Raw genomic sequence first — 27,914 nt, 5'->3', positions numbered from 1 at the left:
TAAGATGCAGAATAGACAGACATCTGGAACACAATATGCCAGACACCCATGCAGTCAGCTGAACAAAAATATATGTCGTTTACTGATGCAGCAATACCAGATGATAGCGGAATATAAGATAATGTGCATGAAAAACTAATACAACATAGAGACCTGGAGATAGAAATCCAACGAATTTGAAACAAAAGCAATAGCAGTTCCAAATGTCATAGCAGCAGCCATAACAATACAAAAAAAAAAAAAGAGCCTACCACATATAATACCATCTCAACTCCAGAAAACAACACTATCAGGGACATTTTATATATTATGATATTCGCGGTAATTCCTAGATCTTTATAAATCCTAAATTAAAATATATCTGCTAGTAAGTATTTGATTATTTTGTTAATGTGTTAATGTTTCTTGTCGTCTTTGACACTTCGAATTCTGTTAGCTGAATAAAAGACATCAGCTGACGCCCTTTATCCCATTAGAGCGAGTAGGAGGCCATTTTAACCCTATCTAACTTTCAGAGACTGAGAGGGTAGTTCGATCTCCATCGGCTGCCAATCAACGATACTGACCCAATACTATTCACTAATTTTGAGTGGCATTCAGTAAAGAGACTGAAAAACGAGTGATGCTATCTCTAGGTAGCACAAGTGTCATCAGTTGCGATGTTGATTTTTTACACTAATGTTAATTAGATTCAGCACCAGCGCTATTTTTTGCGAGGTCTCAAATTTCTTAGATTAAAAAAAAAAAAAAAAAACGCCACCAGAAATGTTGATATCATGCTGGATATAAAAATAAAAATAATTTACAGATACAAAACATATTTATTAAATATTTTACATATTACAACTTGCAAAGAGCCGAGATAAACAGTTTTACTTAGGAATACTCGTTTTTCGGAAAAGTAAGTCATTATGTCTTCATAATTTAAATTTTTAGTTATTTCGATTTCAATCCATATAATTGCAAGTGATGAGAAAAGTTCTTAACAAATGCAAGATCCTAAATAATTTTTCATAAGAATGTGTGCATATAAAACAGTAGTCGTTTACACAAACGCTTAGCAACTATCGACGCCAATGCCAGTCTAAGAGTTCTTATTACATCTTCATCGTTGCGACAGTCCAATTTGTTCCAATGACCGTAACCGCAAAAAATGCCTACACCTTTGCGTTGTAAAAATAAATAAATAATAATAATAATGATGATTTAATTCATGAATTTTTCATATTTATTTTCTGCACCAACAGTGGGGTCCCTCTAAACTCAGGGCCTGTGAGACAGCATAGATCGCATACCTATGAAGTCCGCCCTGATTAGGTTGTTAATTAGATATGCTAATTATCTTCCATTTTTATTTAGTCCGTTAGAATAAATAATGTTTATAATTATAAATGAAGTGGGCTTTATTTATAGAAATTAATACAAATAGTAAAATTCCTGACTTCTAGTCCAGAGGAAAAGAAAGCAATAAAGGAAGATTCCAAAACATGAATTAATTTCATATTTTAGAAGTTCTTTTTGTTCAAGAATTAATAAAACAAAATAATATATATTTGTTATTAGCTTAATTTTTTTTTCATATAAAAAAGGAAATTTAATTTAATATAATAATAAAAATGTATAAAAGTTGAAGAAAGTCAAATGCAAGTTGTAAAATGGAAATAGACTAAAAAAATAATAATATTGATTTCATTAACAGTACGCATGAAAATAACTTTTGGATACCAGCCCAAGACTTCTTGCAAAATACCTGAAATAATTGCATTGCAAAATATTACAGGTCTATAAGTGTTTCAGGCAATGTAGAAAGAAAACTAGTGTCGTCATTCCGAAGCATATGCCGCAATAGAGAAGATATCAGCATTCTATGAGATCCGCCTATCTAGTGACACGCAATTTATTTATTACGTACTAGGAGGTGGCTTTCTGTTCTCCTCTACCTTGGGGTTCCCTTCTTCCTAGAATACGGCAGAGCATACACTATTTTTAACTACCTCGTAGTGAGATTGCTCCAAGGTCCCGTCAAAGAGGAGGGTATCCCTTGCTCAGCCAAGAAAAAGGTTATAGCCTTAGCAAGCTTTATGCTTTGTTTGATTTAGTTTCTGACACATTTGTTTGGTTTTTGCTTTGAGCTTATTTTTGCCACCTTTTAAACAGTTCATTCAAAAGGATAAAGGTGACCTAACTGAGTAAACCGTTTAACTTTCTTTCTCATTATAAGACAGTAAGTGTGAAGAGATGTTACTTAAGAACTATGAGTATCACTCGTTCAAGAATTTTGTGGTTTTTGCCCTTTTGCTAAATGTTAGATGTAAGTAGAAAAACTTATAGTACTTCTTTTTTTATTTCTTCTTCTTCTTCGTAACAAGACTTAAAATAACTACGCATTTTCGTAACTAAAGTGCCAAGAATCTAAACCTTCCTAATCTTAGTCGTGCATGAGCCTCGTCCTAAACTGTTTTGTATGCGTGCATGAGATCGTTTGAAAACGAACAGGAGTAGAAGTTTGAGGGATGGAATTATATAACAAAAATTACATAGGAATTATTAATTTCTCTATGATATAATTGACAAAAATACGAATCCAATAAAAATATGAAGCCAATAAAGTTTCATTTACTTTTATTGCTGATATTTCACATTTTTACTGGTAATATTTACCCAGATTGAAATGCGTTCTAACATAAAAATCTAATAAGCAAGAATGCATTCAAGTCTGCTTTTGTGTGTTTGTATTATACGGTTAGCATATAATACAGATTTTTTTTTTTTTTCGATTGTAATGAGAGAACCGTTTTATTCTAACATGCATGTCTTTAGTCTTTCTTTTTCATGCTATTCTTATGCGTGGATTCATTATTGACAATTAAAGTTGACATGAAATAATGTACTGTATCGTATCATATTTAATAAATTACAGTACTGATCTTCGGTTTTGCTCTTCACATTTGTTCATCATATGAAGCAATTATGTGTAATCGTTATTATATGCTGTGGACTTTGATTTGATTCTCTTTCTTTGTGAAATAGTTTTTATTGCTTTCTATAATAAACTGTCAGAAGCATCAGAATAATAAAAATCCTTGACTGGAATAGGATAAGTGTGGCAACGATACACAGAGACTACAGAAACTTATTTTTCACGTATTTCTAACCGACACGTTCATAGTGTAAATATACGCATTGTTTTGTTTAATAAAATGCAAATTATTAGTAAGATAAAATGCTTTGTTTAATTAAGCTGTATATGCATTAATTGCATCAGTATAAATCATAATATGAGTAAATCAACTACTCTGTTCAGAAAAGTATGCTTTTAACTTTCCATATTTAATCGAGTATAACAAAAGCTCATTATAACTACATTATTTTGCTGTAATGTACTTACTTTCAACGCCTAGACCTCCAGCTAATAAGACATACGAACTGCATAGCTTTAGAACATGGAGGGGGGGGGGGGGAGTAATTGCTCACAAGATGTCAAATTAACACTTTCTTGGGTCTATACCAAAATTATTTGGGGGTTGGCTTTTTTTTTTAACTTTAGTTAATACATAAAGCATTTTGTACTTACTGTCAGAAATGAGAGTTATATATAAAAACTTTTAGAAGCAGCTAAAAAGCAATAAAATTAAAATAAATTTAAATGTGGGTCTTTCTATAGTTGTCTAGGTTACAGGAGAATGACATCATCTTCTAGAAGAAAACGATAACACCTATGCCTCCAACGGAATTCTAACCCCCCCCCCCCCAAAAAAAAGAAAGAAAGAAAAAGAAAAAAGAAAAACCTAAGTCACGTTTCATCTTTAAAAAAAAAAAAAAATATATATATATATATGGTACCTTATCAATATTATCTTTCAAGTATAGTGATGCATACCGATACTTAGAAAATTAATAAAATATTTTAATACACATCTAAACAGCGGAAAGATAAAAACGATTGCTTTTGCCCAAGATGAAATGATAAAATTAGCTTTAGGAAGAAAGAGAGGGGGGAGGGCACATACGTAGCATGTAGGAGAAACCGAGCGTGTGTGAGAATTTTTGTGCCTAATACCCGAAAGAAACTATAGAATTTACTAGTTCTGAATGCAGACACGAGTAGGTTTTTGCCTAGTTACAAAGAATTTCTTCAAATATAAAAATGAAAAGTCCTACATTACATAAACTTTACATAAAAATGATCATGGCATTCAGCCTCTATCTTCCTCACTGCTGGGTGAAGTCCTCTTCCGCTGGGGGAAGGTTGGATCTACTTTCCCCATGGTGACCCACTCCATATTAGGAGAGTTTGTGAAAGACAATCGCAAACATTTATGTCCTAGGCAGAATTCGAACCCGCAATCGGATACGCTAGCCACTAAGCCAACCAGACCGGCAGGTCTGAAAACTACGACATAGAGAGTATTTTGCTTATTTAAAACATCTCGTCTGTTATATATATTGAGTGTTATTGCTTCCATAGTAACTAAATCATAGCCCGTTGCAGCACTCAAAAAAATAAAAAATAAAAAAATAATAATGATAAAATAAAATAATAACAATTGCTTTGATATTCTGGCTATTGGCAGTTATGGCAGAACAACTAAGATCGGTGACTGTTAATTGTGTGTGTGTGTGTGTGTGTGTGTGTGTGTGTGTGTGTGTGTGTGTGTGTGTGTGTGTGTGTGTGTGTGTGTGTGTGTGTGTGTGTGTGTGCGTGCGTGCGTGCGTGCGCGTGCGTGCGTTCTTCTGGTCAGTCTGCTACTTTTGCGTAATGCAAAATTCTCTGCCACCGTATGAGACCAGCTAACTCAAATTGAAAAGCCCGTTTAAAAGATCTTACTTATCCTGGACGGTTTGAAAAAAAGGGCAACGTCAATACTAATAGCTAAGAAGGGATTTGATCTTTAGCTGACTGGGATTTAATATGATCTCCATAGATTCTAAGATTTTTTTCCCTCATGATCAGAAGGGTGCGGGACTTCTGAAGCATTCCGGGATACTTACTATCGCCCAGTTTGATTTTTCCACCCTCCTGCGAAATCCATGAACGAAAGGTTTGTAAGCCTAGTTAAATAATGCTGGGTTTAATATCCACTTGATTTATATAATTTTGCATCGCCGAAATCAAGCCTTTTGACTCTTTATTTTAATAATATACCTGGTTTGTAAACCTATACTATACCTGTGCCATGAGTGAGCTAATATGAGTGAGATAACGGAAACCTGTAGACAGCAAACATGAAAACATTCATTAAGCCATTTCAGGCCGCCAATACGCGGGGTAGCATTGGCTGTTAAACTTTTTTAACAGCCTGTTAAAAGTCTTTTAAGAGTTTGTTAAAATTGTTTAAAGTTAAAAATCTACCAACGGTGTATATTATACGAAAGCAATTTAAAACCCATATCTCTGTAAAAGGAGAATGTACATAATTCATTCTGTTTTTCTGATTTAATTTCTATAGTGCTTTATTATTATTTAATAAAATGGCACTTCCATGGATTTCCGGTAGGTCATTCTACAATCTGTCCCACTCCCTCACGCATATTTGAGGAGGGAAGTTTCCTTCTGAGACCCGAGAGAGAGAGAGAGCGAAGCTTCAAACTGCGTTACAGTGACGCTATTTTATTATTATTATTATTATTATTATTATTATTATTATTATTATTTTTGTTACAGTCGAATGCGTTTCCTATTCTCATGATAGATAAAGAACGCATTTGTTAAACTGCTAATTTACAGAAACGATATATCACTACCGCTAGCGTTATTCGGGGTATGTTTGAGCGCAGTTCAATAAAACCTCAGAATTCTTGCAACAAATTAGGAAACATTCAAAATATGCTACAGGGGATTTTACAAGTAATTAAAATATATCTAAATTTTAAATCTGTAAACAAGCAGCTATCGGAGTACAATGTTTACAGTTTACATGTAGCTAGTATACCCTCAAACACAAATTTAAGTATTTATACGTTAAAATAAATTAAAATGTATTAACGTGTCTCCTTATTTATAAGTACTTTAGTACTTAGCGTATCTTTAAACATATACACTTCAGTTTTATTTAAAGATATTTCACAATATGATTGAGAAAGTGCTCACGTTACAAGTAAACTGTACGATCTCATATCACGTTAGTACAGTATTACCAAAACAGCATTCTTTGGAAGGGGTATAAGATGTAAAATGACCTTGTTTGTTGCTTGAAATGACTGTTAATGATGATGATAAGAAGTGATTATTGTGACTTTCTACAAAGCGAAAATGCGCGCACCATAACTCGAACAATATAGAGTTGCATGAATAGAGTCGCCTGTGTAGCATTGTAATTACTTCCTGATTGTAGATCTGAAGGGAAAAAAAAACCCACTTAGTATATAAAAAATAAAAATAAAGGTTGTTCTAATCACCAATTAGAACAATCTATGTTTTTTTTTCCCCTTCCTTCAGTCGACTCTCTTTGATTTATTTCATCATTGTTAAAGAAAGTTGGGTTTTTCTTCTAGAAGAAACGCGGATTTTAAATCCCGTAATTCAAGAAAATCGACCGTACAGTCGATTATTTGGCTTTATTCGCAATTGAAAATGTTCAGTTCAATTGAACAAGTTTCACATGTTCAATTGAAAATGTTGAAGCGGCAGTAATCACGACCCTCAACAGTATCCCAAAAACCGATATAAAAAACTCATTTAACTAATTAATTGACCAAACGCTATATTAAAGCTGAGGGAGAGTATATTGATTGAAATAAATGATTTGAATAATTATAATTGGCCTGTGTTTTATTTTCTATCAAAAGTTCGGTTTCTTTTTGGACAGAGGGTGAATTTGTAGACAATGAAAATGTTTACAAAAAGAGATTCCTAATCATGTTCCTAACCAAAGGGGATCGGAGATACACTAATTTTGCAAATAATTGCTTTCCAACGTATTACTTCTCAATAATGCAAGCTATAACTTAGGTATAAACCATAAGGGATCCAGCAGATTCTACTCTACTTACACTTACTGGAACACTCTGGTGTGTTCCAGTAAGTGTAAGTAGAGTAATCTTGAAGATTACTCTACTTACACTAATCTTAAATTAATCCAAGAGTAGAGTAATCTTGAAGTCAGTCCAAAAAGAAACTTGAGATCACATATATCGCAACGCACATAGTTTAAGATAAAATGCATATCTATGAATATTGATGCATATGCATCCATATCCATCAGTATCTAATTATCTTAAATATGTATCCATAGATATGGATGCATATTTAAGATAAAATGCATATCTATAGATTTAACACAAAATAGTAAGTTATATTAAATGCCAACCGGCTTTGAAATTCTGCAAATATAAATAAATTAACATAAAAATAAAATAAAAATAAACTTATAAATTATCCATTTATTTAAATGGATAATTTAAATTTTTATGGAAATATCGAAGAAACGTGTTTCGCAATAACATCGCTGTGTAGTGATGACATAATTCATTATCACAACTGAACCTAGAATCTTTTTTTTTTGGTATATATATTTACACATATTATTTTTTTCTGCTTAATTCTGTCACTAAAGATTGTCCAGATGACACCTGAAAAATTTTAGGAAAGATCCAAAATACCAAATTGCCTTAAATGCCGTATAACTCATATCCACACAGCGGAGTGCGAAATTCAGTGTTCTAGTCTTGCTTCTTACAGTGAAAATCGTTATGCATAATAAAATGGATTTTCTTTTTTTCTTTTTTTTTATGTTGAGCACATACACGAGAGGTTGTTTGATCAACCTATAGTACATTAGTACAGTATATGGTTAGTGGGTTGGGAAAGGAGGAACTTGCTTACATTTGATTTAAAAGAATGTATATTGTATTCCTTGGGAAGCATATCAGTGGGAAGAAGGTTTCAAGGTGCACTGTGAAAGGATGTTGAGCAGCAGCAGCTGCACGTGTTCAATCGGGCTTAGTACTAAGTGGGGAAATAAGTGTGGTAATTGTGAAAATTCGTAAAACGACCATAGCTCAGAAATTCCCTGCATTTTTCTTTTTGTAAATATTCTTCTGATTTTATTTTCATTTATTTTTACTAATAAAAGAGTTTTTGAAAAGCAGTTACTAAAAGCTTATCTTCTCACAAAAGTTTCTAATGCTGTGCTTACGATCTCAAGCAAGACTAAAATCAAGTCTTTCATTAACTAAGTGATATAAAATACACTTTTACATAAATAAACATAAACAAGAAGTTAATATGTGCATATGCAATTTAGTAATTCTTTATGTTATTGTTTCACTAGGTGTGTTCTCATCCGGAGCAGTGTATTCAGGACCGAGAGAAGTTCGAGAAGGAAGGCCGTTTAAAATACAGTGTAGAATATCAAAGTATGACATTCCGAAATGGACGAGGGATGAGAAACGTATCGATCTTAATAAGGGTGAAATTTATAAACTGAGTCAGGAATTAAAAAATCAGCAGTGGATCTTAACATTACAGGTGGAGAGTGCTAGCATTCGTCATGAAGGAACGTACAGATGCAACAGTCTCAGCAGAGATTCTCATCACCTGGATGTCATTCCTTTAGAAGGTAAATACACTTCTATTTTATGGATATTAATCAAGTTGCATTATTGCATTAAGAAGAAATATTCCATATTACAGAATATTATTATAACATATATATATATATATATATATATATATATATATATATATATATATATATATATATATATATATATATATATATATATATATATATATATCAGGGGACCCTGTAACCCCTAGTGAGCGCTTCCTCTGGGTGGCGGATAGGGGAGCCCACCATGTATGTGTGTGTACATGCGCGTGCGTGTGTGTGTGTGTGTATATATATATATATATATGGTGGTGTGGTCCGAATATACTGAATAAGGACTCGTGGACCAACAGGGCCATAAGGGGCAATCATCTTGATTGTAAGGGAAGCGGCACTCCCATGGACCCCTAGCTGGATCTATCCTCTCCTTCTTCTACTTTGAGGAAGACCCACTTACTTTAAGCTTTCCTATAAGGCCTTATCAGCCAACTCTTCTTACTTTATGACCCTTGTGCTATTAGAGTACTCGAGGGCCATGGGGGTCTTTTCATTTCTGGCCTTACAACTATGTCCTCTCTATAAATCTTACTATATTTCTTCTATAATCTACCCTTTCCCCTTCAATATACCCTATTCCTCCTATGGGTTTAAATTCGGAAAAAGGCGAGTTCAGAAGCCTTAAGGTAGCAGCCCTACCACTGAACTATTCCATCGTCAGGCTAGTCCCCTGACATGGAGAACATAACCATACTTGTAAGCTGACAGAAAAAGATAATCGGATTGAATCTATGGGAAACGACCCTGGAATGGAAAAGGGAAAACGAAAATGGAAACGACAAAATATAATACACATAGCAAACTGGAATGTAAGAGGAATAGCATATAAAGAAATAGAATTAGACCAGTTATTAAATGAAAGAAATTTTAAAATAGCAGTAATCACTGAAACAAAAAAGAAATTAAAAGGAACTATGAGAACTGAAAATTTTAATGTGATATACAGTGGAGTCGACAGAGACCAAAGAGCACAAGCAGGAGTCATGATTTGGATTCATAACTCCCTTTCAAAACAGTTAAAACATTATAAATTATGGAATGAAAGAATAATAGAAGCTAGAATAAAAACAGATAGAGGCTATTTAACAACAATTGGTTTATATGCCCCAGAAGAAGGAAGAGAACAGGATAATATTGATTTTTATAATCAGCTACAAAACATATATAATAAAATAAATAAAAATGATTACATAATTTTAGCAGGAGACTTAAATGCAAGAATTGGAAACACGAAAATTAATAATAATATAGGAATACATGGAGAACACACTCTAAACAGAAATGGTAAAAAATTGATTGACTTTGTAGTTTATAATAACCTAAAAATAATGAATTCCTTCTATAAACATAAAGACATACATAAATATACTTGGGCAGCAAGAGGATGGAAATCAATATTAGATTACTTCATATTAAATGAAAAGACATCAAAATTTTCACTAGATGTTAGAGTTCACAGAGGATATGAAATAAGCAGTGACCACTTCTTTGTTAAAATAAAATTAAGATTACCACCTAAATGGCTACAAGTAACAAGAACAGAAAGAAAAATTGAAACATTTGTTTATAAAACTAGACTATTGAATGACACAAATGTACAATGGCTATATGAACAAAGAATTAACCAGTATCTAGATAAAATAAAACAAAATGAAGAAATAGAAATAGAATGGCTTAATATAAAAACGATACTAAATGCAGCAGCAAATGAAAGCTTAGGAAAGACCAAAAAATTCAATATAAGAAAAAAACTGAAGATCTGGGATGATACAATCAAAGAAATAATCAAAAAGAAAAAAGAAGCCTATCACAAATGGTTAAGCAGTAAAAGATTAGAAGATGAAATAGAATATAAAAGAATAAGAGCCATAGCTAAAAGAGAAGTCAGAAAAAGACATAGAATTAGAAATCAGCCTGAAAGAAACAAGAAACCGAAAATCACCTGGAGAAGATAAGCTAGGTTCAGAACTATATAAATACGCAGGAACAAGATTCAAAGGAAGACTCTTATTATTTTTAAATAAAATTTACTCAACTGGTATCCCCCCAATAGAATGGAAAAAAGCAATTATGATTCCTATCTTTAAGAAAGGTAATAGAGATTACTCTAAAAACTATAGGGGTATCAGTATACTAAATTCATGTTACAAAATATACAGCAGAATCTTAAATAACAAACTAATGAAATATTCCGAAAACTTTATTCTAGAGGTACAAAATGGATTTAGAAAAGGACGATCATGTATAGACCCAGCCTTCTGCCTAAAATTAATAATAGAGAAAAGAAGAGAATATAATTTAGAAACACATATTGCATTTATTGACTTTGAAAAAGCATTTGACAAAGTTAAAAGAAACATATTATTTAACATATTAAAAGAAAGACAAATACCAAATAATATCCTAAAAGCTGTCACAAGTATATATGAAAATAATCAAATACAAATAAGATTAAATCATGAGCTATCATATACAAGAGAGATAAACCAAGGGGTCCGACAGGGATGTCCCCTTTCAGCAACTCTTTTTAATATCTACTTAAATGAAATAATAATAAAATGGAGTAAAAATTTACATCAAGGAATTAAACTTTCACCTACAGTTAACTTAAACACTCTCCTCTTTGCAGACGACCAAATAATAATTACAAATTCTGAAGATAACTTACAGAAAGCTATTTTAAATCTATATGAGATATCCAAAGATTATGGTATGATAATATCAACGGAAAAATCAAAAACTATGGCCTTTAAAGGACAAGATCCAGCAAGAACTAAAATAGTATTAGATAACAAGATCTTAGAACAGGTGAATTCATTTAACTACCTAGGATGTATGATCACTTATGAAAATGAAAAAGATATAAACATAAAAATTGCAAAATATTTAAAAATAACAGGAGTAATTAACTCTATATTTAAACCAAACCTAGTTCAAAAACAAACCAGGCTAAAAGTATACAATACATTAGCCCTACCGGTCTTAATGTATGGAAGCGAAATCTGGACAATAAAACAAAAAGACAAACAAAGATTAACAACAGCAGAAATGAAGTTTATGAGAACCAGTAATTGAAAAAAATTAAAAAATATAAACATAGATGGATGGAACACGTTCAAAGAATGAAAACAGAAAGATTACCAAAACAAGCCTTAAAGTACAAGCCATTAGGAAAAAGAAAACCAGGACGTCCTCTTAAACTGCAAGTATACCCTATTTGATCACAAAAGAAACGAAGATATTATGAAAGAATTAAACCAAGAACCAGTAATTGAAAAAAATTAAAAAATATAAACATAGATGGATGGAACACGTTCAAAGAATGAAAACAGAAAGATTACCAAAACAAGCCTTAAAGTACAAGCCATTAGGAAAAAGAAAACCAGGACGTCCTCTTAAACGATTCAACGATGACTTCTAAGGCCGGAACAGGCCATACTAGTCCTAAATCCTTGATACGTATGATGATGATGATGATATATATATATATATATATATATATATATATATATATATATATATATATATATATATATATATATATATATATATATATATATATATATATATATATATATATATATACACACATACATACATACACTTGCATAATATAATTATAATAACTTAATTTCAGTATTTTATTTTTTTACCGACACTTGACGACGTTTATTATTAACCAGCCTGTCAAAATTTGGACTCAAAGATTGTGAGTGAGCATATGACCTTCATTATGGCAGAAAGGTTGACGTTGGTTAATCTTGATCTGTGGGCAGTTTTGTTACCTTTCATACATGAGAATAATTGTTCACATAAATAGGTGCTTCCAAAATAACATAGAATATTTGCTGCAAACATTTTAATTTCCGGATATTTTTGATCTAAATAACTGTATATTTTTGGAACACCAACTTCTTGGTATTTCGCGTTTAGAATGGAAATCAATAAATTCCATTTGAATACAAATAGAAGCTTTTTCGAAATTAAAGGAAAAATGATCTGTAAAAAGCGAAAAAACTTCTTCTTGCTCCTTGAAATCTTTAAATCGCCTATCAAATTCTTCTTTAATCTTTTCTAGTTTGGGACAATATTGAGAAAAGGTAAAACTTTGATTCTTATTGCTCAACTGTTCACACATAGGAAAGTAATTTAGAATATTCTTTTTTTAAATGATTTTGAAACAAAACCAATTTACATCTAAAACTTGACACTACATCATACATGTGTGTTATTAACTGATCTTTCCCCTAAAGTCTGCCATTTAAATCATTCAAATGTGCTATAATATCAACTAAGAATGCTAGATCTTGTACCCATGTCTGATCATTAAGAAATGCAACATCGTGATTTTTCATTTCTAGGAACAATTTGATCTTCTCTAAAAGAAAAAAAAAAAGCTTTTCAGAACCTTATGACAAGATAACCAACGAATCTCTGTGTAATAAGGTAGCCCTTCAAATTCACTCTCCAAGTCTTTTAGAAATTGTGCAAACTGGCGATGATTGAGGCCTCTGGATCGGATGAAGTTCATGGTATTTGTCATAGGCTTAAGTACGCTGCTCATTTCCATTATTTTGGAGCACAGGATTTGCTGATGAATAATGCAGTGGAAAGATTGCAGTTTTGGAATGTCTGGATACATTTCCTTTAACTTTGCTGCAAGTCTTGACACAAAACCTTTATTTTTGCCTGTCATTTCTGGAGCACCATCGGTTGTCACTGCTACGAGCCTGTTCAGAGGAAGTTGATATTTTTCAAAAATGCTCCACACGGCGTCAAAAATGTCTTCCCCTGTAGTGGTTCCATGAATGGAAATCATTTTTAAGAACTCTTCAGTAATATTCATTTCCAAGAAACAAAGTAACTTGAGCCACGTCATGAATATCGAAACTTTCGTCAAGTGCAATTGAAAAGCACTGTACGTTTGCGGATATTTCTTGCAACTGGGGACGCAGATTATCTGCCATTTCGGTTATTCTTTCGATCACAGTATTTTTGGACAAAGAAATATTGCGAAATACTTGCACACTTGGACATACGTTTTCGGCTGCTTTTATCATACATTCCTTAACCAAGGAACCGTCACTAAAAGGGTTGGAATGTTTCGCCAATAAATAGCTGATTTCATAACTGGCTCTCACTGCTTATTCATTATCTTTCATAATTTTTGAAAATACTTGTTGTTGACTTTTAAGTGAATCTTCATACTTTTTAATTTTTCTTCTCTCAGTTTACCCTCAAAGAGTGAATATTGTTCTTTGTGAATTTTATCGCATTTTATATTTTATATATTCTTTGGCGACACTAATTATTTCGTTATAAATAATGCACACAATTTTGTCCTTTGTTTCAGTGCAGAAGTAATTTAATTCATTTTTTTTCTTGAAATTTTCTCCTCTGATCAGCAATTTTTCTTTTTCTTGTTGGCTTGGAAAGCGACATTGCCTCGGTGAATAAATATAGTATTAATATTATTAACAATTTTTTATAAAAATGTTTGAATAAAACCGCACAAAACTGTAGGCCAGTGCACGATACTATTGCAAATAAAAATAAAAAATAATAATAAAAGGGATTCTCTCACTGCTAGATTGTCGTTAAATAGTGTTCGGCGCACTGACTTCAAAGATCACTGATTGACTGTAGCAGACAATTATAAACTCATAGATGAATTCCCATGAGTGCGTATGCTGCGCGTCACGTGAACAGCTGGTAGCCAATAGAATTCAACTTTTTCAGTACGCTACCAGCAGCGTGCTGTAAATTAATAATGAAAGCATAAATATAGTTTACGGCTGATTAGGATCGGATCTAACATTGAAATTGCGTCATAAATTTTTATTATTGCAATTATATTATAGCAGATTGTTGCATCCACATTGTAACTATATAGTTTACGATTGATTAGGAACGGATCTAACATTGAAATTGCGATATAGTAATAAAAAATTACTGCAATTATATTATAGCAGGTCGTTGCATCCATGTTGTAACTATAAATGTCGTATGAAAATGAATAAATCGATACCATATTTACTCAAATATAACTCGCACTTTTTTTTCCCCAAAATCAAAGCTAAAAAATGATGGTTTGAGATATATGCCGGGATTTTTAGAAACTAAAGTTTTCAGAAAAAAAACTTTAAATGGGGATGACTTACCAAGAATCTCATCTTCGTTATAGCTACTTCCGGCCTCGAGAACGGTTTCCTTGTGTGCATTGTCAAAGTTATCTATCCAAATAGCGTCATCTTCTTTCCCATTATTCCAAGTAAAAATTACAAGTAATTTACAAGATTTTAGATACGTAATGAACACCCTTCACGAATGTCTGAGAAGTGAAAGTAGAACGTGAAATAGCAATGGTAGGCCAATAGAGATAGAACAACTATGAAGATGTGGATATGATTGGTGCGGTATTAACAAAAGATCGCGTTACCAAAACACAAAGTCAAGCCGACATTTTTGAGCTGAAACGCTAATTCTCTTCAACCAAATTCCATAATATCTGAAACTGTCTTAACAACATTCACTCTATATGTCTTAGTTTTAACACGGTTACGAATTTTATTGCAGCTTTGTGTTTGAGTTAGTGGGGCACTCACACATCTAACTAAAACAATAGATTTTAGTTAGATACTGTGTATGACGGTGAAACATATGGTTTTGCTTAAGTCTAAACAGCATGGTTAATGTGGGAGGGGACATGTGATTCATTAGTTAGTGCCGTTTTTATACCAGTTGTCTCTAATTGCAGTTGGGGAAGACATGTTGTTTACCGCGGGGAGCGAGTTATTGTTCCGACGTGAAAGTGGTTAAACTTTAGTTTCGTGTGCGATGTACAGTACATGCAAAACTTTTTAATTTTTTTTTTTCATAAAGTAAAATCAGGGTACTGGGGTGTGAGTCACATGCGAGGGCAAGTTATATTCGAGTAAATACGATATTTCTGTTTTATTATAAAAAGCAATCATCCTTTTTTTAGAATTTGATGTTTTAAGGATACTTGTGACATAAAGACTGAATAATATAAGCACGTAAACACAAGAATCTCTCCTATTTTGGACAAATCGGACGTTCTCTTGAAAAACGAATCCAAGAACATCAATCCTCCATTCATCACAACAAACCCGAAAAATCTGGATTGGCTCAGCACGGGATTGAAACTAACCACAACATCATTTGGTCAAAAACTCGCCTCTTACATACATCCCGTTATAAATTTGAACGTTTATTCAAAGAAAGCGTACAGGCCTTACTCCATCGTCCTAACCTGAATCGGAATAACTCTATATCTATATCAAAAATCTGGGAAAGTCTAATCAGGATAACTCATTAATTCATATTAATTTTATGTTATTTAGTATTATTAATTAATATCTTTATTTCAATCATGTCTGCTTAAAAATATTCCCTTTAATACTTAGTGATATAACATCACGTGGCTTGTTTTCTATTTTTAAATGATCTATTGTTAGTATTCCACCTTGTATTTTTTTTTAAACTGTTCTTGTAGTGCCACTGAAGATGGTCTGCTATTTCCAGGCCGAAATATTTGGTTAATTAAATATCTTTCTTGTGTTTACCGTGCTTATATTATTCATCCTTTTTTTTAAAAATCTTTCCTTGAGGCGTCGGTGGCCGCACGAAATTTCTTTGGGGGCCGCCAGTTTGACACCCCTGGAGGGTACATCCTCCTGGAAACCTTGGGTTTTTTTCCAAAATAGGCTAACCGGCTAGAACAACACATATAATTAATAGACACAATCAACTGGATTCCCAATACCGGAAAGACTAATCTCGATCTACGACATGAGTCGTTCTTGTTATAATATCGGCAGGCACAGATTACTTATGAAGTTCTTAACAATACCTGTATACTCTTTAATGTGACTATGAATCGTGTGAAATCCCTTCATAATTAGTATCTATATTCATTCCAAAGTAAAGCTTATAGTCAATGTCAGAGCTAGGCAGTGGCTTCAAAAGAAAAATGTCCATGATTGCCTGGAACCAAATAAATGTATTTATCTACTTTACTAAATATACAGTAGTATTAATTTAATACACCATTATAAACTGTCACCTTAAAATTTATGGACCAGAAAACACTAATCCACTCATGATTTCTCTCCCCACTCCGTATAATGGCTCTCAATGAGTCACTTGAACATTTTGGTTGGTCCTTTTCAGATTCCTCGCCTTAAAGGGCTAACGATAAGAATTCTTGTTGATCGTTTATTGCGAGCTTTTAGGACCACTGATATCTCTCTCTCTCTCTCTCTCTCTCTCTCTCTCTCTCTCTCTCTCTCTCTCTCTCTCTCTCTTGGAATGTGGTAGTTACGCCAATGCTGTAAACTCTTTGAGACAGATATGTTCACTTTGATCTATACTTCGCCTTCTCCATTAACTATAGCTCACGAAACTAAATATGAAAACCAAAATATTGTTCATTACTACTACTATTACTATACGATTCAAAATTGGTCAGTTTGGAATATCTGCATTATGGGAACTTTATAACAACACTAAAGTCTCCGTCACACTTCAATAATTGGAAATGTGATAAAATAATCATTTACTTGTTTATTCTGGTATAACATTTATTCAATATTATACCAAACAGATCATACCAAAAAGGGATGAACAAGATATCCAACATGATAATAATGCACACAAACTGCACTAGTTTTCTAGTATCAATCTATGTAACACAGCAGAAGTCATTTTTAAATATGTCAATTAAAGAATTATTTATTACACACCAATCGCAAGGCAACTAGTGCAAGAAGGTGAGTGTGAGTTACTGACAGTACGCTCAATTAAAATTACCAATGCCGAAGGGTTACTCCACCGCATGTCACTTTACTAGCGCAGTGAAGTTGCTTGTGTCACTTGTGCAACATAAAATTAAAATAAAACAAAGTCTTTATTGTCTTCGTTAATAAAGATATCCTAAATCATCCGCCAGGTTGTTTCATGCGGATAAGTAGACAGACATAATGGTATTCGTTAGGAAAACTAGCCTAAAATATAAAAAGGATGACATTGTAATATAATATAATATTCCTTCATGTCACACAATGGTGATAAAACTGAGGTACAAGTGATAACTGTAACATAGTAGAAAAATTTGAATTTATTTTCATTTATGGTGCCTGTTTAGTCTTGTGGTTGTTACCTTTAAGACTCCTCGCTTTAGAAGACCAACAATATGCTATGCTTCCATAATGGAAGCATAGCATATTGGAAGACGACTGGAAGAAAGATTCCAGGTATCATTAAATTATATTGCATTCATTTCTAATTATTATTTCTAATCATTTTTCCATATTTAATACGTTAAACGATACAAGTAATTTACTTGGACCATTTTAAAAATATTAATTAAGATTCTCAATGTCAAATAATTATAAAAGTTATATGCATAGATATATACGAATGAATAAACGAATCTAAGTAGTTTTTTAAAAGATATATATTAGAAAAGGTATATTAAACTTGAAAAAAAAAATATAGAATGTTGTTTCTTTCCTATTATGAATGTAACTCATTATCGAAGAATTTGGGATGATATCATGAGGAAATTAGTAAGGTTGAATATTTTATTCTCGTTATGTTGTTTGTCACCTGGGCGTGAATTCAACTGGAGTTGGGGAGATGAGCATCCTCTTTCGGTCACGTCCTTTAATGTTCTTACTAGTTCCATTAGATCCCCAGGTCTTCTCTTTTACATGCTGTAGAAAATAGTTATCGCATCAGCAACTCTATAAATGCCCTTTCTTCGGTCCCACATGTTATTGTTTCCCTTCGGTGTGTATCTCCAAGTTAAAGATATCCTATAATAATTATTTATAGGATATATTTATAGGATAATGGTGATTAATTTGCTGATGCATTTAGCATTCCTCTTTTTATACACCCACAAGCTTCTGAAACTGGTATTATATATTTTATCTTGTTACCTGTCAGTTACATTAAACAGCCTGAAAGCCTAATACCCTTTTATTGAATCTACATTTGCGACATAATTCTCCTGTTATCGTCAATAATATTCTCTCTTTCTTCTCTGTCATCTATTCTCTTGAAAGTATTCCCATTCTAGAGTATCCCTTCAGTAACTTCCGATTGAATCATCCTTCCCTTTTCCCCCATCAACAATTGTCACTCTTTATGAAACAATTACTAGATCAACGATGATCAGAGTTTTCTTTTATGCAATCATATTCTGCTCACAATCATTTCATTACATTTGCATTCTATCATCTGTATATTCTTTCATTCTATGTAATTAGCGTTGGTCTTCTCACAGCGAGTGTAATGTAACATTTTACTCAGTTTCACTGACAGATATCATACCGAGTAGAGGTTCATGAGATCTTCTCCAACAAGACCTTAAATACAGACCTCCATATTCTTCTTCAATGATATGAGGATAATCTAGGTAACTGTAATGCTACCGAAGCATACTATTTGTCTCTTCTTTCTCGCAAAAATATCTTAGTTGTTTTGATAATAACAGATGAATCACCAGACAGAATCAGATCTTGGGCTAGAGTTGTCCTCTTCTGGAAGAGAACAGCTCGATTAATAGCTGATCTCTCTCTCTCTCTCTCTCTCTCTCTCTCTCACTCACTCACACACACACACACACACACACACACACACACACACACACACACACACACACACACACACACACACACACACACACACACACACACACACACACACACACACACACACACACACACACACACACACACACACACACACACACACACACACACACACACACACACTTCTACTAAGGGCTTTATTGCAGCGAACAGCTTTTGTCCTTAGACGGTTTCGACGATGTCTTCGGATGGAAAGACTTGAATTTGAATCCCGTCTAAGACACGAACCTTTATCAGGGCTTTTCAAATGAAGGTGGGTTATCCAGTCTCATACGGCAATGAAGCTTTTTTTTTCTTCCTGAAAACTCGAATTTTTCATCTAGAAACAAGTCAATCCAGCAAAGAGAAAACACGCAATTTATACAAAGTATACTTATAGACATGGGGATAACCACCTTATCCTAGAAATCATAGTTATGAATTCTTAGGAGGACGCTTAAGAGCCTGTTGGAGCCACTGATGATAACCATATATTACATTACGCTTTCGATGGTGTGTGTTAGTAAAGGAGACTCCATTATATCAGACATGGTGAAGTCTCCATCACTAATATCTTCTCGTCACTTTTCAGAAATGAATAAGCATTTAGAAAATTGTGGCAAGAAGCAGAAAAGGCATTTTGTGAGCTATCGTAATTAGTTCTTCGTGGGCTTCCTGAGTTGATCGATCTCTAGCACAGAAAAGTACAGTTTTTTTTGTTTTTTTTTCCTGGAAACTAGCGTTTTTCATCACGTAAACTCAAGAAAATCGACCGTACCAGTCTTGCAATTCCTAACATATAATGTTAGGGATAGTCACCATGAGATTGCGGCAGTTGCCTGCTGTACTCTCCTGCACGGATGCCAATTAAAAATCCTTGATATTCAAGGACCAAACTCCACCATTTAGTTAATCACAGAATAGGTGATTGAAAAACGGCCTATATAACACGTGGTGCTTCTCCTACTTCTCGATTTCAGGGTATCAGAATGAGAAATTAGATAGAAATTCGTCCAGAGATCATACAAACATTATTCTCCGAAGTGGAATTCAACCTACAACCTGTTGGTTGGAGAGCTGGTATGCTATCCACTCGGCAAACTATGCCGGTTTTAGGGATGAAACGGTTTGTCAACGGATATTTTTTTCTAGAAAAGTAGTGCATAAACATTAGAGTCTAGATTTTTTTTTTAATTTTATTCTGCTGCAAGAATTGATGCATATTTAAACCATGCATATCCATAGCCATCAAACACACAGTCCAGTCATCAAGTGAGTTTACCCAATTTTTACGACTACCTAATAATAACTTATGAATTACCCATTTTTTATGTTTTGATACTTTTTATAATCTTTGCAGTAACGATGAAGTCTATTTTTTAAATGAGCTTCAGGATACTTTCTTAAAATTTGGCAAAATACAGGTTGTCATTGTTGACGTCCATACCAGTCCGAATAAGCCTGATTGATTGCACTACAGTCGTCGTTAACATTTTCTCGTATTTAGTTCTTAATCATCATAGATCTGTGAAATGGCTTTCGTAAATGCAATAACATTATTAATTTTTAGGGGGTGGGGGATCCATAAAACGCTATATGCCTAATACCGTTTATCTGATATTTCGTTGTGTTTGCCGTACCAAAATCTCAAACAACAACAAGCAGGAAAAAAAAAAAAATCAGATAACGCCTTTTTATTCCCGTATACGGGGAGTAGGCGAGGCCATTTAGCCCTATCTAACTTTTGGAGACTGAGTGGGCAGTTCAATCTCCACTGGTACCAATCAGAGATAGATGGCCCATGGCTGTCACTAATTAAGCGGTACTCAGTGAAGAGAGACGGCTCAAATGTGCCGCCATCTCGTGGTCCCTAACCCTAACACAATATATTTAATGTCTGAAATAATGTGGGTTCTACGGTCGATTTTCTTCAGTTTACAGGACGAAAAACCCGAGTTTTCGGGAGGAAAAACCTGCTTGCCCGTGCCAGAGATCGACTAACTCGGGAACCGGTCGAAAAAAGGCTTAGAAAAATTTCCTCTAGTCGCCGACTAGACTCGAAACCAAGTCTTCCTTCGTGCGGCCAAGCGCCGTGGTTGGCAAACGCCACATCCACTGAGCTACACAGGCTCAGAAAAAAAAAAAAAAAATTCATGAAAAAGGTTCCTTTCATAAACGTGTTGTTGCATAGGTTAAAGTAATTTGAACAACAGCATCTAGAACTATTTATATGGAATAATTACTGAAAAACGTAATCTGTAATCTACTTATGCCAAATGTTAAAATAGTCAAAGTACAATAGAAAAATAAACAGATAAATAAATAAATACATAAATATCGTCTCAGATATTTCCATTAAAAGCGGAATGGAGAAAGAAAGTTTTTTTTTTTTAAGTGGTCAAAGCGAGAACTAATTTAAACAAGTAATATTACTTTCTAGTTAGGGGCTATAATTTCTTATTATTATCATCCACGTATATTACAGTATAATGAACAAAGTTCTGTTTCAATTGCTGTTATTTTTTCTATTGTTTGTATGAAGACTATCATGAAGTCTGTGATACAATTACGCTATTCAAAGAACTCTCTCGAGTGTTCATTCATACCTTCTTAAAAATCCGACAGAGTGTATCAAAAGTTATGCATGTTTACGATATGCCATCCAACCCGGTAGCGTCTTTATCGACAATGTACTTTGGTTAGAAAGACAGAGGTTTGAATCCAGTTTTGGATGCGAAGTATTTTTAGTATTTTTATGACGATTTTTCAATTTAAGGTGAATTGGCGGGTCTTATACGAAGATGGAAAGGTTTTCCCCTCAGGAATATCTGATTTATGACCCATAAAGCACACACTAAACCAAATTCAACTTATTAAAATCAGTTGAAATTGATCAATATCAATTTCAACTGATATTAACCAGTTCGAAATTATTGGAACTGATATTAATAATTGAAACTGAATCAAAATTGAATCATTTTGGACATTTTTTGTATACTTTAGAAATCCTAATTTTATTAAATTTTATCTAGCTTTAACGGAGTTATATAATTTTGACATTTCTTTTACCTTTATGACCCTGCAGGTACCTGATTGATACAAAAACGGGAATGGCTCTACAAATTTTGTATAGATTCGGAATATAGCAATGATCCAGATTAAAAAAAAAAAAAGATATTTGAAACTCATCTAAAAATGACAGTTTAATATAGCGTAGATTGGTGACTAGTGTGATAAACATGGGATCTGTTGAAGAAAATAACAAATGATTTTGCACTCCATGGAAATTTCTATTTTCTAACTTGCTGACACTGTTTAGAAAATGGTTCATCTGCTTTCATGCATATTGATTAAATGATTCAGCAACTTAATAGTAAGTTGCTGAATCATTTAATCAATATTATTAAGTGAAATTATAAGGCTTTTCGGTTGAAAATACCTTGCAATGTGATGATAATGTCATCGTAAACAAGCTTTCTTTAATGAATGACAAAGCAACATTTTCCCTTCAAGACAGTGATTCAGCATGGTGATCAGAAAGTTTATTTTGCTTGTTACATTAGCGAAAGCTAAGTTAAGTGTGTCTCATTCTTTCTTTCTATCTGTCCCACAAACTATCCACAGTAACTAAAATTTTTGAATGAGATAAGAGTCCACTATATTCATTCTTTAATTAATTTTTAATTAATTAAAGAATGAATTAATTCATCTTTAATTCATAATTAATTCATCTTTAATTCATAATTAATTCATCTTTAATTCATAATTAATTCATCTTTAATTTATTCATGTGCTTTCGTGCATATTGATTAAATGATTCAGCAACTTATTATTAAGTGAAATTATAAGGCTTTTTCGTTGAAAATACCCTGCAGGGTGATGATAATATTATCGTAAGCAAACTTTCTTCAATGACAAAGCATCATTTTCCCTTCAAGATAGTGAATCAGCATAGCGATCAGAAAGTTCGAAGGTTTATTTTGCTTGTTACATTAGCGAAAGAGTCCCATTCTTTCTTTCTTTCTATTTGTCCCACAAAATATCCACAGTAACTAAAATTTTTGAATAAGATAAGAGTCCACTATATTATAGTAATAAAGTGTGGTCATTACTAAATGAAATTCATCTTTAATTAATTAAGCGTGCTTGGCGATTTTACAAAATAGTCTAGGAATTATTTGGGGGGGGGGGGGACTTTCCGAAGAGGTGAGTATCCCAATCGCACTAAAGATCCACATTAAAGAGACTTAGATCCACATTAAAGAGACTTAGATCCACATTAAAGAGACTTCTGCATAAGATAACTAGGATATTTCGAAAGTTTGACAGGAAGAATAATACTGGTTTAATATAGATATTTACCAAAGTTACTTAAGTATAAAGAGCTAATAAGCTTCATTTCGGCAATGAAAACATTACTTAAATTAAGGGGATATTAAATCCCACATAGTTTTAAAACCGAATAAGAAACTCAAAGATTGGAATCAGAGAGTTTCTTGCCGAATATAGTAAACTATAAAGAATCGGCGACACTAGCGTTAGCCAATGCAAGTGATCCTAGTACGTAGTACAATACTCGTTGCAAAGGTGGAGAAAGTTCAGATCGCTATTCTTAGGTATTTTCCATAATGAAAATTTTTTATAGACTATTTTGTAAAATTCTTTATAGTTTACTATATTCGGCAAGAAACTCTCTGATTCCAATCTTTGAGTTTCTTATTCGGTTTTAAAATTATGTGGGATTTAATATCCCCTTAATTTAAGTAGATATTTACCATTTTTTTTTCGAAAAAAAAAGTTTTTTTTGTGAAAGATAGTTATTCATTGAACCCGCTATGTGTTATGTTATATGAAAATCGGAACATTCATCTATATCTACTTACTTGAAGGAACAAAAAATTAAGCTTGTTGAAATGTTTCTCTTGCTGATGGAGATGTAAATTAATGATTATATCTTGTGTATTTCTAATAGAAGAGAGCAGCATTATAATTATTATTGCGAACATTAGATATGCTATTTTCTTAACAAAATGTTCCTATTTGCAATAGGTGACGAGGAAGATGATGATGATGATATCAATACAGGTGATGATGATGATGATGACGACGACGACGACGACGATGATGATGAGAAGTCCGATATTCCAAAAGTCACAAAACAAAAATCTCCTACGATTGTATTAAGAGTGAACGAAACAATAGATTTATTCTGCGTCAGTGCTAAGGATGATCTAACCTCTGTTAGTTGGTAATGTAGAAACATCATTATACAGTTTCATTTCATTTTATTTATGGTACCAAAGAGTTTTAATTTAATATTAAAAAAGTTTCAATTAAAATAGCAATTAAAAATTAGTAGATACGATAATGCGAAGGAGTGTGTAAAATAGTTTCGCTAATATGTTACTTCTCAAACACAAAAAGGCCGCATCTTCTATATGAGGACAGGAAAACGAACAGCAGATAATTTAGGAGAATTTTTCATGCTGTAAATCATTTTATTTGTCCATTGTCAGTGTGTGCTACTTGAATCAAGTAGCGTGAAGATAATATAGAAAAGTGGACTGCAGTATTAAAAAGCTGCTGAAATATGACACAAAATTTAAAAAAAAGGAACAATTAAAGTCTTCCTAAAAAATAATTCTTAAATACCGCTTATTTGAATAGGCATAGCATGAGAAAACCACTAGCCATCTAATAAGTAACTCTTATACATCCCTATAGGAAAATAAAAGGAAGCCAGAAGTCTATGTGGGGAACAGACCAGTTTTAAAAAAATGCCATGCGGCTGAGACTTAAACGAACATACAACGGCAGTAAAAGTCGGTACAAATAGAAAATTGAACACACAGGGGAGAGAGAGAGAGAGGGGGGGGGGGGGGCGGAGAGAACTGTTTGGGTTGGTTGATTGTTTTTGAATTAGAGTTTAAGAAGCATTTCGAAAGGAGAAAGTGTGAAAAGCTAAAGCAATCGCTCTCTCTCTCTTGGAAATGAAAATAAAAGAAAGATTCTGACATCCTCCACAAAATTAAAGTTTCGTTGCTGCCACTGAACCAAAGATTATGAAGTGGGTGATCTGACTTCAATTAACACCAATACTTATCAAAGCATAAACACTCTAAATCTTGACTTCCATAAATTTGAAGTAATATACTCCAAACAAAAATAGTGTAGCAGATAATTCATTTTTTATTTGATTCTCATTAAATAAAGATTTTATTTATCTTTATTCTAAATCCCATTTCTAGATACACGTAAGAGAAAACTAAAGCTCAAATTCTATTACGTGCCACCTTAGAGGACGACGTAACAATTTCTCATCGGTCGGAAAGGTCATGATTCGAATATACCGTAGTACCCGAGAATTATTTATAAAGGGAGCCTTTAGGGTTATTTTCAGTTGAAGGTTAGTTAAATTCTCTCAATGTAGAGGTGGTGGGGTTTTTTATTTCGCAAAACAGGCAACCACCTTGTGAACACACCTACAGTTAAGAGTCACAAATATGGCTCACAGTCTCAGCTACTTTGCCGTAATTATAACCATCGTAATTTTAAATTGGCTTGCACATATATATATATATATATATATTATATATATACTGTATATATATATATTGATGACACCAATAACAATATATATATATATATATATATTGAAGTTAATTGTTTCATTATACTGGTAAGTATAACTCACTTCGCAAAGTGTTTCGTAGATGAAGAGCTTTTTGGACTTGGTGGCTGTTCCTAGACCAAGGAACAACAACAAACAACAAATTCATCTTTGTTTTTCTGGTTTACGGTGAATCTTCGCATTTGCTTTCTTGATGTCGTGTTTTCATTATGGTCCTTTGCTTATGGTTTCTGTTGTGATGTCGCATTTTGACCTTTCCTATGACAATAATCTTCACTTAAAAAAATTAGGAACGTTTCGCAGAATGCCTAAGATCCATTAGATTCGTATTGCCTGTTCGTCAATACGTATACATAAGTTAAATTAACTCTGACTGAATGGCTTTTATCGAAATTTGATAGTTAGGCGCTTTACTAAAATTTGTCGAATTATCCCAATTATTGGTTATTTTCGGACCCATTATACTCTACAGTATTACACACTTAGAATATTTGATGTTGTTTACCTTTGTTATAATCAATTTTTTAACAGCAAATTTCCTTCTTTTATCACTTTTTATTTGTCTGCTAAAAAGATTTTAGCAGACAAATAAAAAGTGATAAAAAGTGTTAAAAGAAGTTTTAGTCACTTCTGACTTTTGGAAACTGAAGGGTAGTCAATTCCTCCCTTTAGTCACAGATAGCTGGCTAAAGACTATCACTAATTTTAACAGCATCAGGTGAAGAGAAGTGCCGCCATCTTGTGTTCTCTAACCCTAACGTAATATTTTGAGTAAATCTTGTTGATAGTATTGTAATTAACTCTGCCTGTAATGTTTTTTTGTCAATTCATTAAATTTAATAGATACAAATAAGATTTTCTTTTTCCTTACGAAACTGTCAAATTTATCCCGAACACCCTGTATATATATATATGTGCAAGGGTTCGATTCCTGTCAATGACATGAGGAACCTTTATCTGGTCTCTTATTCGACTAAAGGTGAGTTAGCCGGTCTCGTATGGAGGTAGGGGATGTTTTTGCCAATAATAGGCAAACCGGCCCCGTGAACACACGCTTCTACAGACATAGGACACCTCCAGGAATAAAGAATAACCAACAAGTTCCGTAGGATTTCGGTTCCAAATACCTACACGGTAAAATGTGTAGGTAAAATGTACACGGTAATCTACGCGTGAGCATAAATTAGAATAGGATCTTAAAAATCGTCCGTTAAAAATCGCACTACATAATTATTCTTTCCATTATGCAGCTTAAGCGAAGTACTTCTTCATCTTCATTCCTTCTTCATTTTTAGAAACATCCTTATTATTAGCAGTCCCACTTATTGAGTACCTAAGTAAATGCGGTAATCTGCTGTAGTACTCGGATAATCTCTAGAGAGATTATCCGAGTACTACATTCGTGAATATCATTTGGCTTTAGTTGGAAAGAAATGGATTCGAATCTCGCCTAGGACCGAAAAATTTTTAAAAGGATTTTTCAATTAAAAGTAGGTTGGTAGATCTCAAACGGCGCCGGAGGTGAGTTTTATTTCCGGAAAACAATATATTAATGATATGTAATCTAATCCGTGCCTTCCTCTTTGAAGAGGGTCGAGTTGATGAACAGACCTCTTCCATTCCTCTCTATCTCTTGCTTCTGTAAGACTCTTGCCCGTTCAGTCTTTGATGTTGTCTTGCCGTTGCAGTCAGGGTCTTCCTCTCCTTCCTCCACCATCCCCTGCAATACTATTCTGGGGAGCTCTCCAGAAGAACCCCTCATCAAATGTCCTGCAAACGCTATTCTTCTTCTTTGGATACCAGCCATATAGTCTCTTTTCATTTTGAATCTTTTAAGAACCTCTTCGAAAAACAATATATTAATGATACACACACACACACACACACACACACACACACATATGATATATATATGATATATATATATATATATATATATATATATATATATATATATATATATATATATATATATATATAGTTTTATGAAAAAAATTTAATGACTAGAACCGAGAT

General features: G+C 33.1%; 1 protein-coding gene across 1 annotated transcript in view; it reads left to right on the top strand.

Moving 5' to 3' along the window:
* Nucleotides 1-1,838: 1,838 nt before the first annotated feature.
* LOC150099739 (basigin-like) overlaps nt 1,839-27,914 on the top strand; it is a 290,188-nt gene continuing 264,112 nt past the window's right edge. The window contains exons 1-3 of the mRNA XM_090403617.1: nt 1,839-2,311; nt 8,274-8,561; nt 24,317-24,515. Coding sequence (XP_090259743.1) covers nt 2,239-2,311; nt 8,274-8,561; nt 24,317-24,515 — 560 coding nt within the window. The 5' untranslated portion in view covers nt 1,839-2,238. The remainder of the gene's footprint in view (nt 2,312-8,273; nt 8,562-24,316; nt 24,516-27,914) is intronic.

Source organism: Typopeltis vanoorti, chromosome 14, assembly GCF_054136105.1.
Source record: "Typopeltis vanoorti isolate ZY-2024b chromosome 14, IOZ_Tvanoo_1.0, whole genome shotgun sequence".
Taxonomy (NCBI): domain Eukaryota; kingdom Metazoa; phylum Arthropoda; class Arachnida; order Uropygi; family Thelyphonidae; genus Typopeltis; species Typopeltis vanoorti.
Note: the sequence above shows the minus strand (reverse complement) of the source record. Positions and strands in the feature narration are given on the sequence as shown.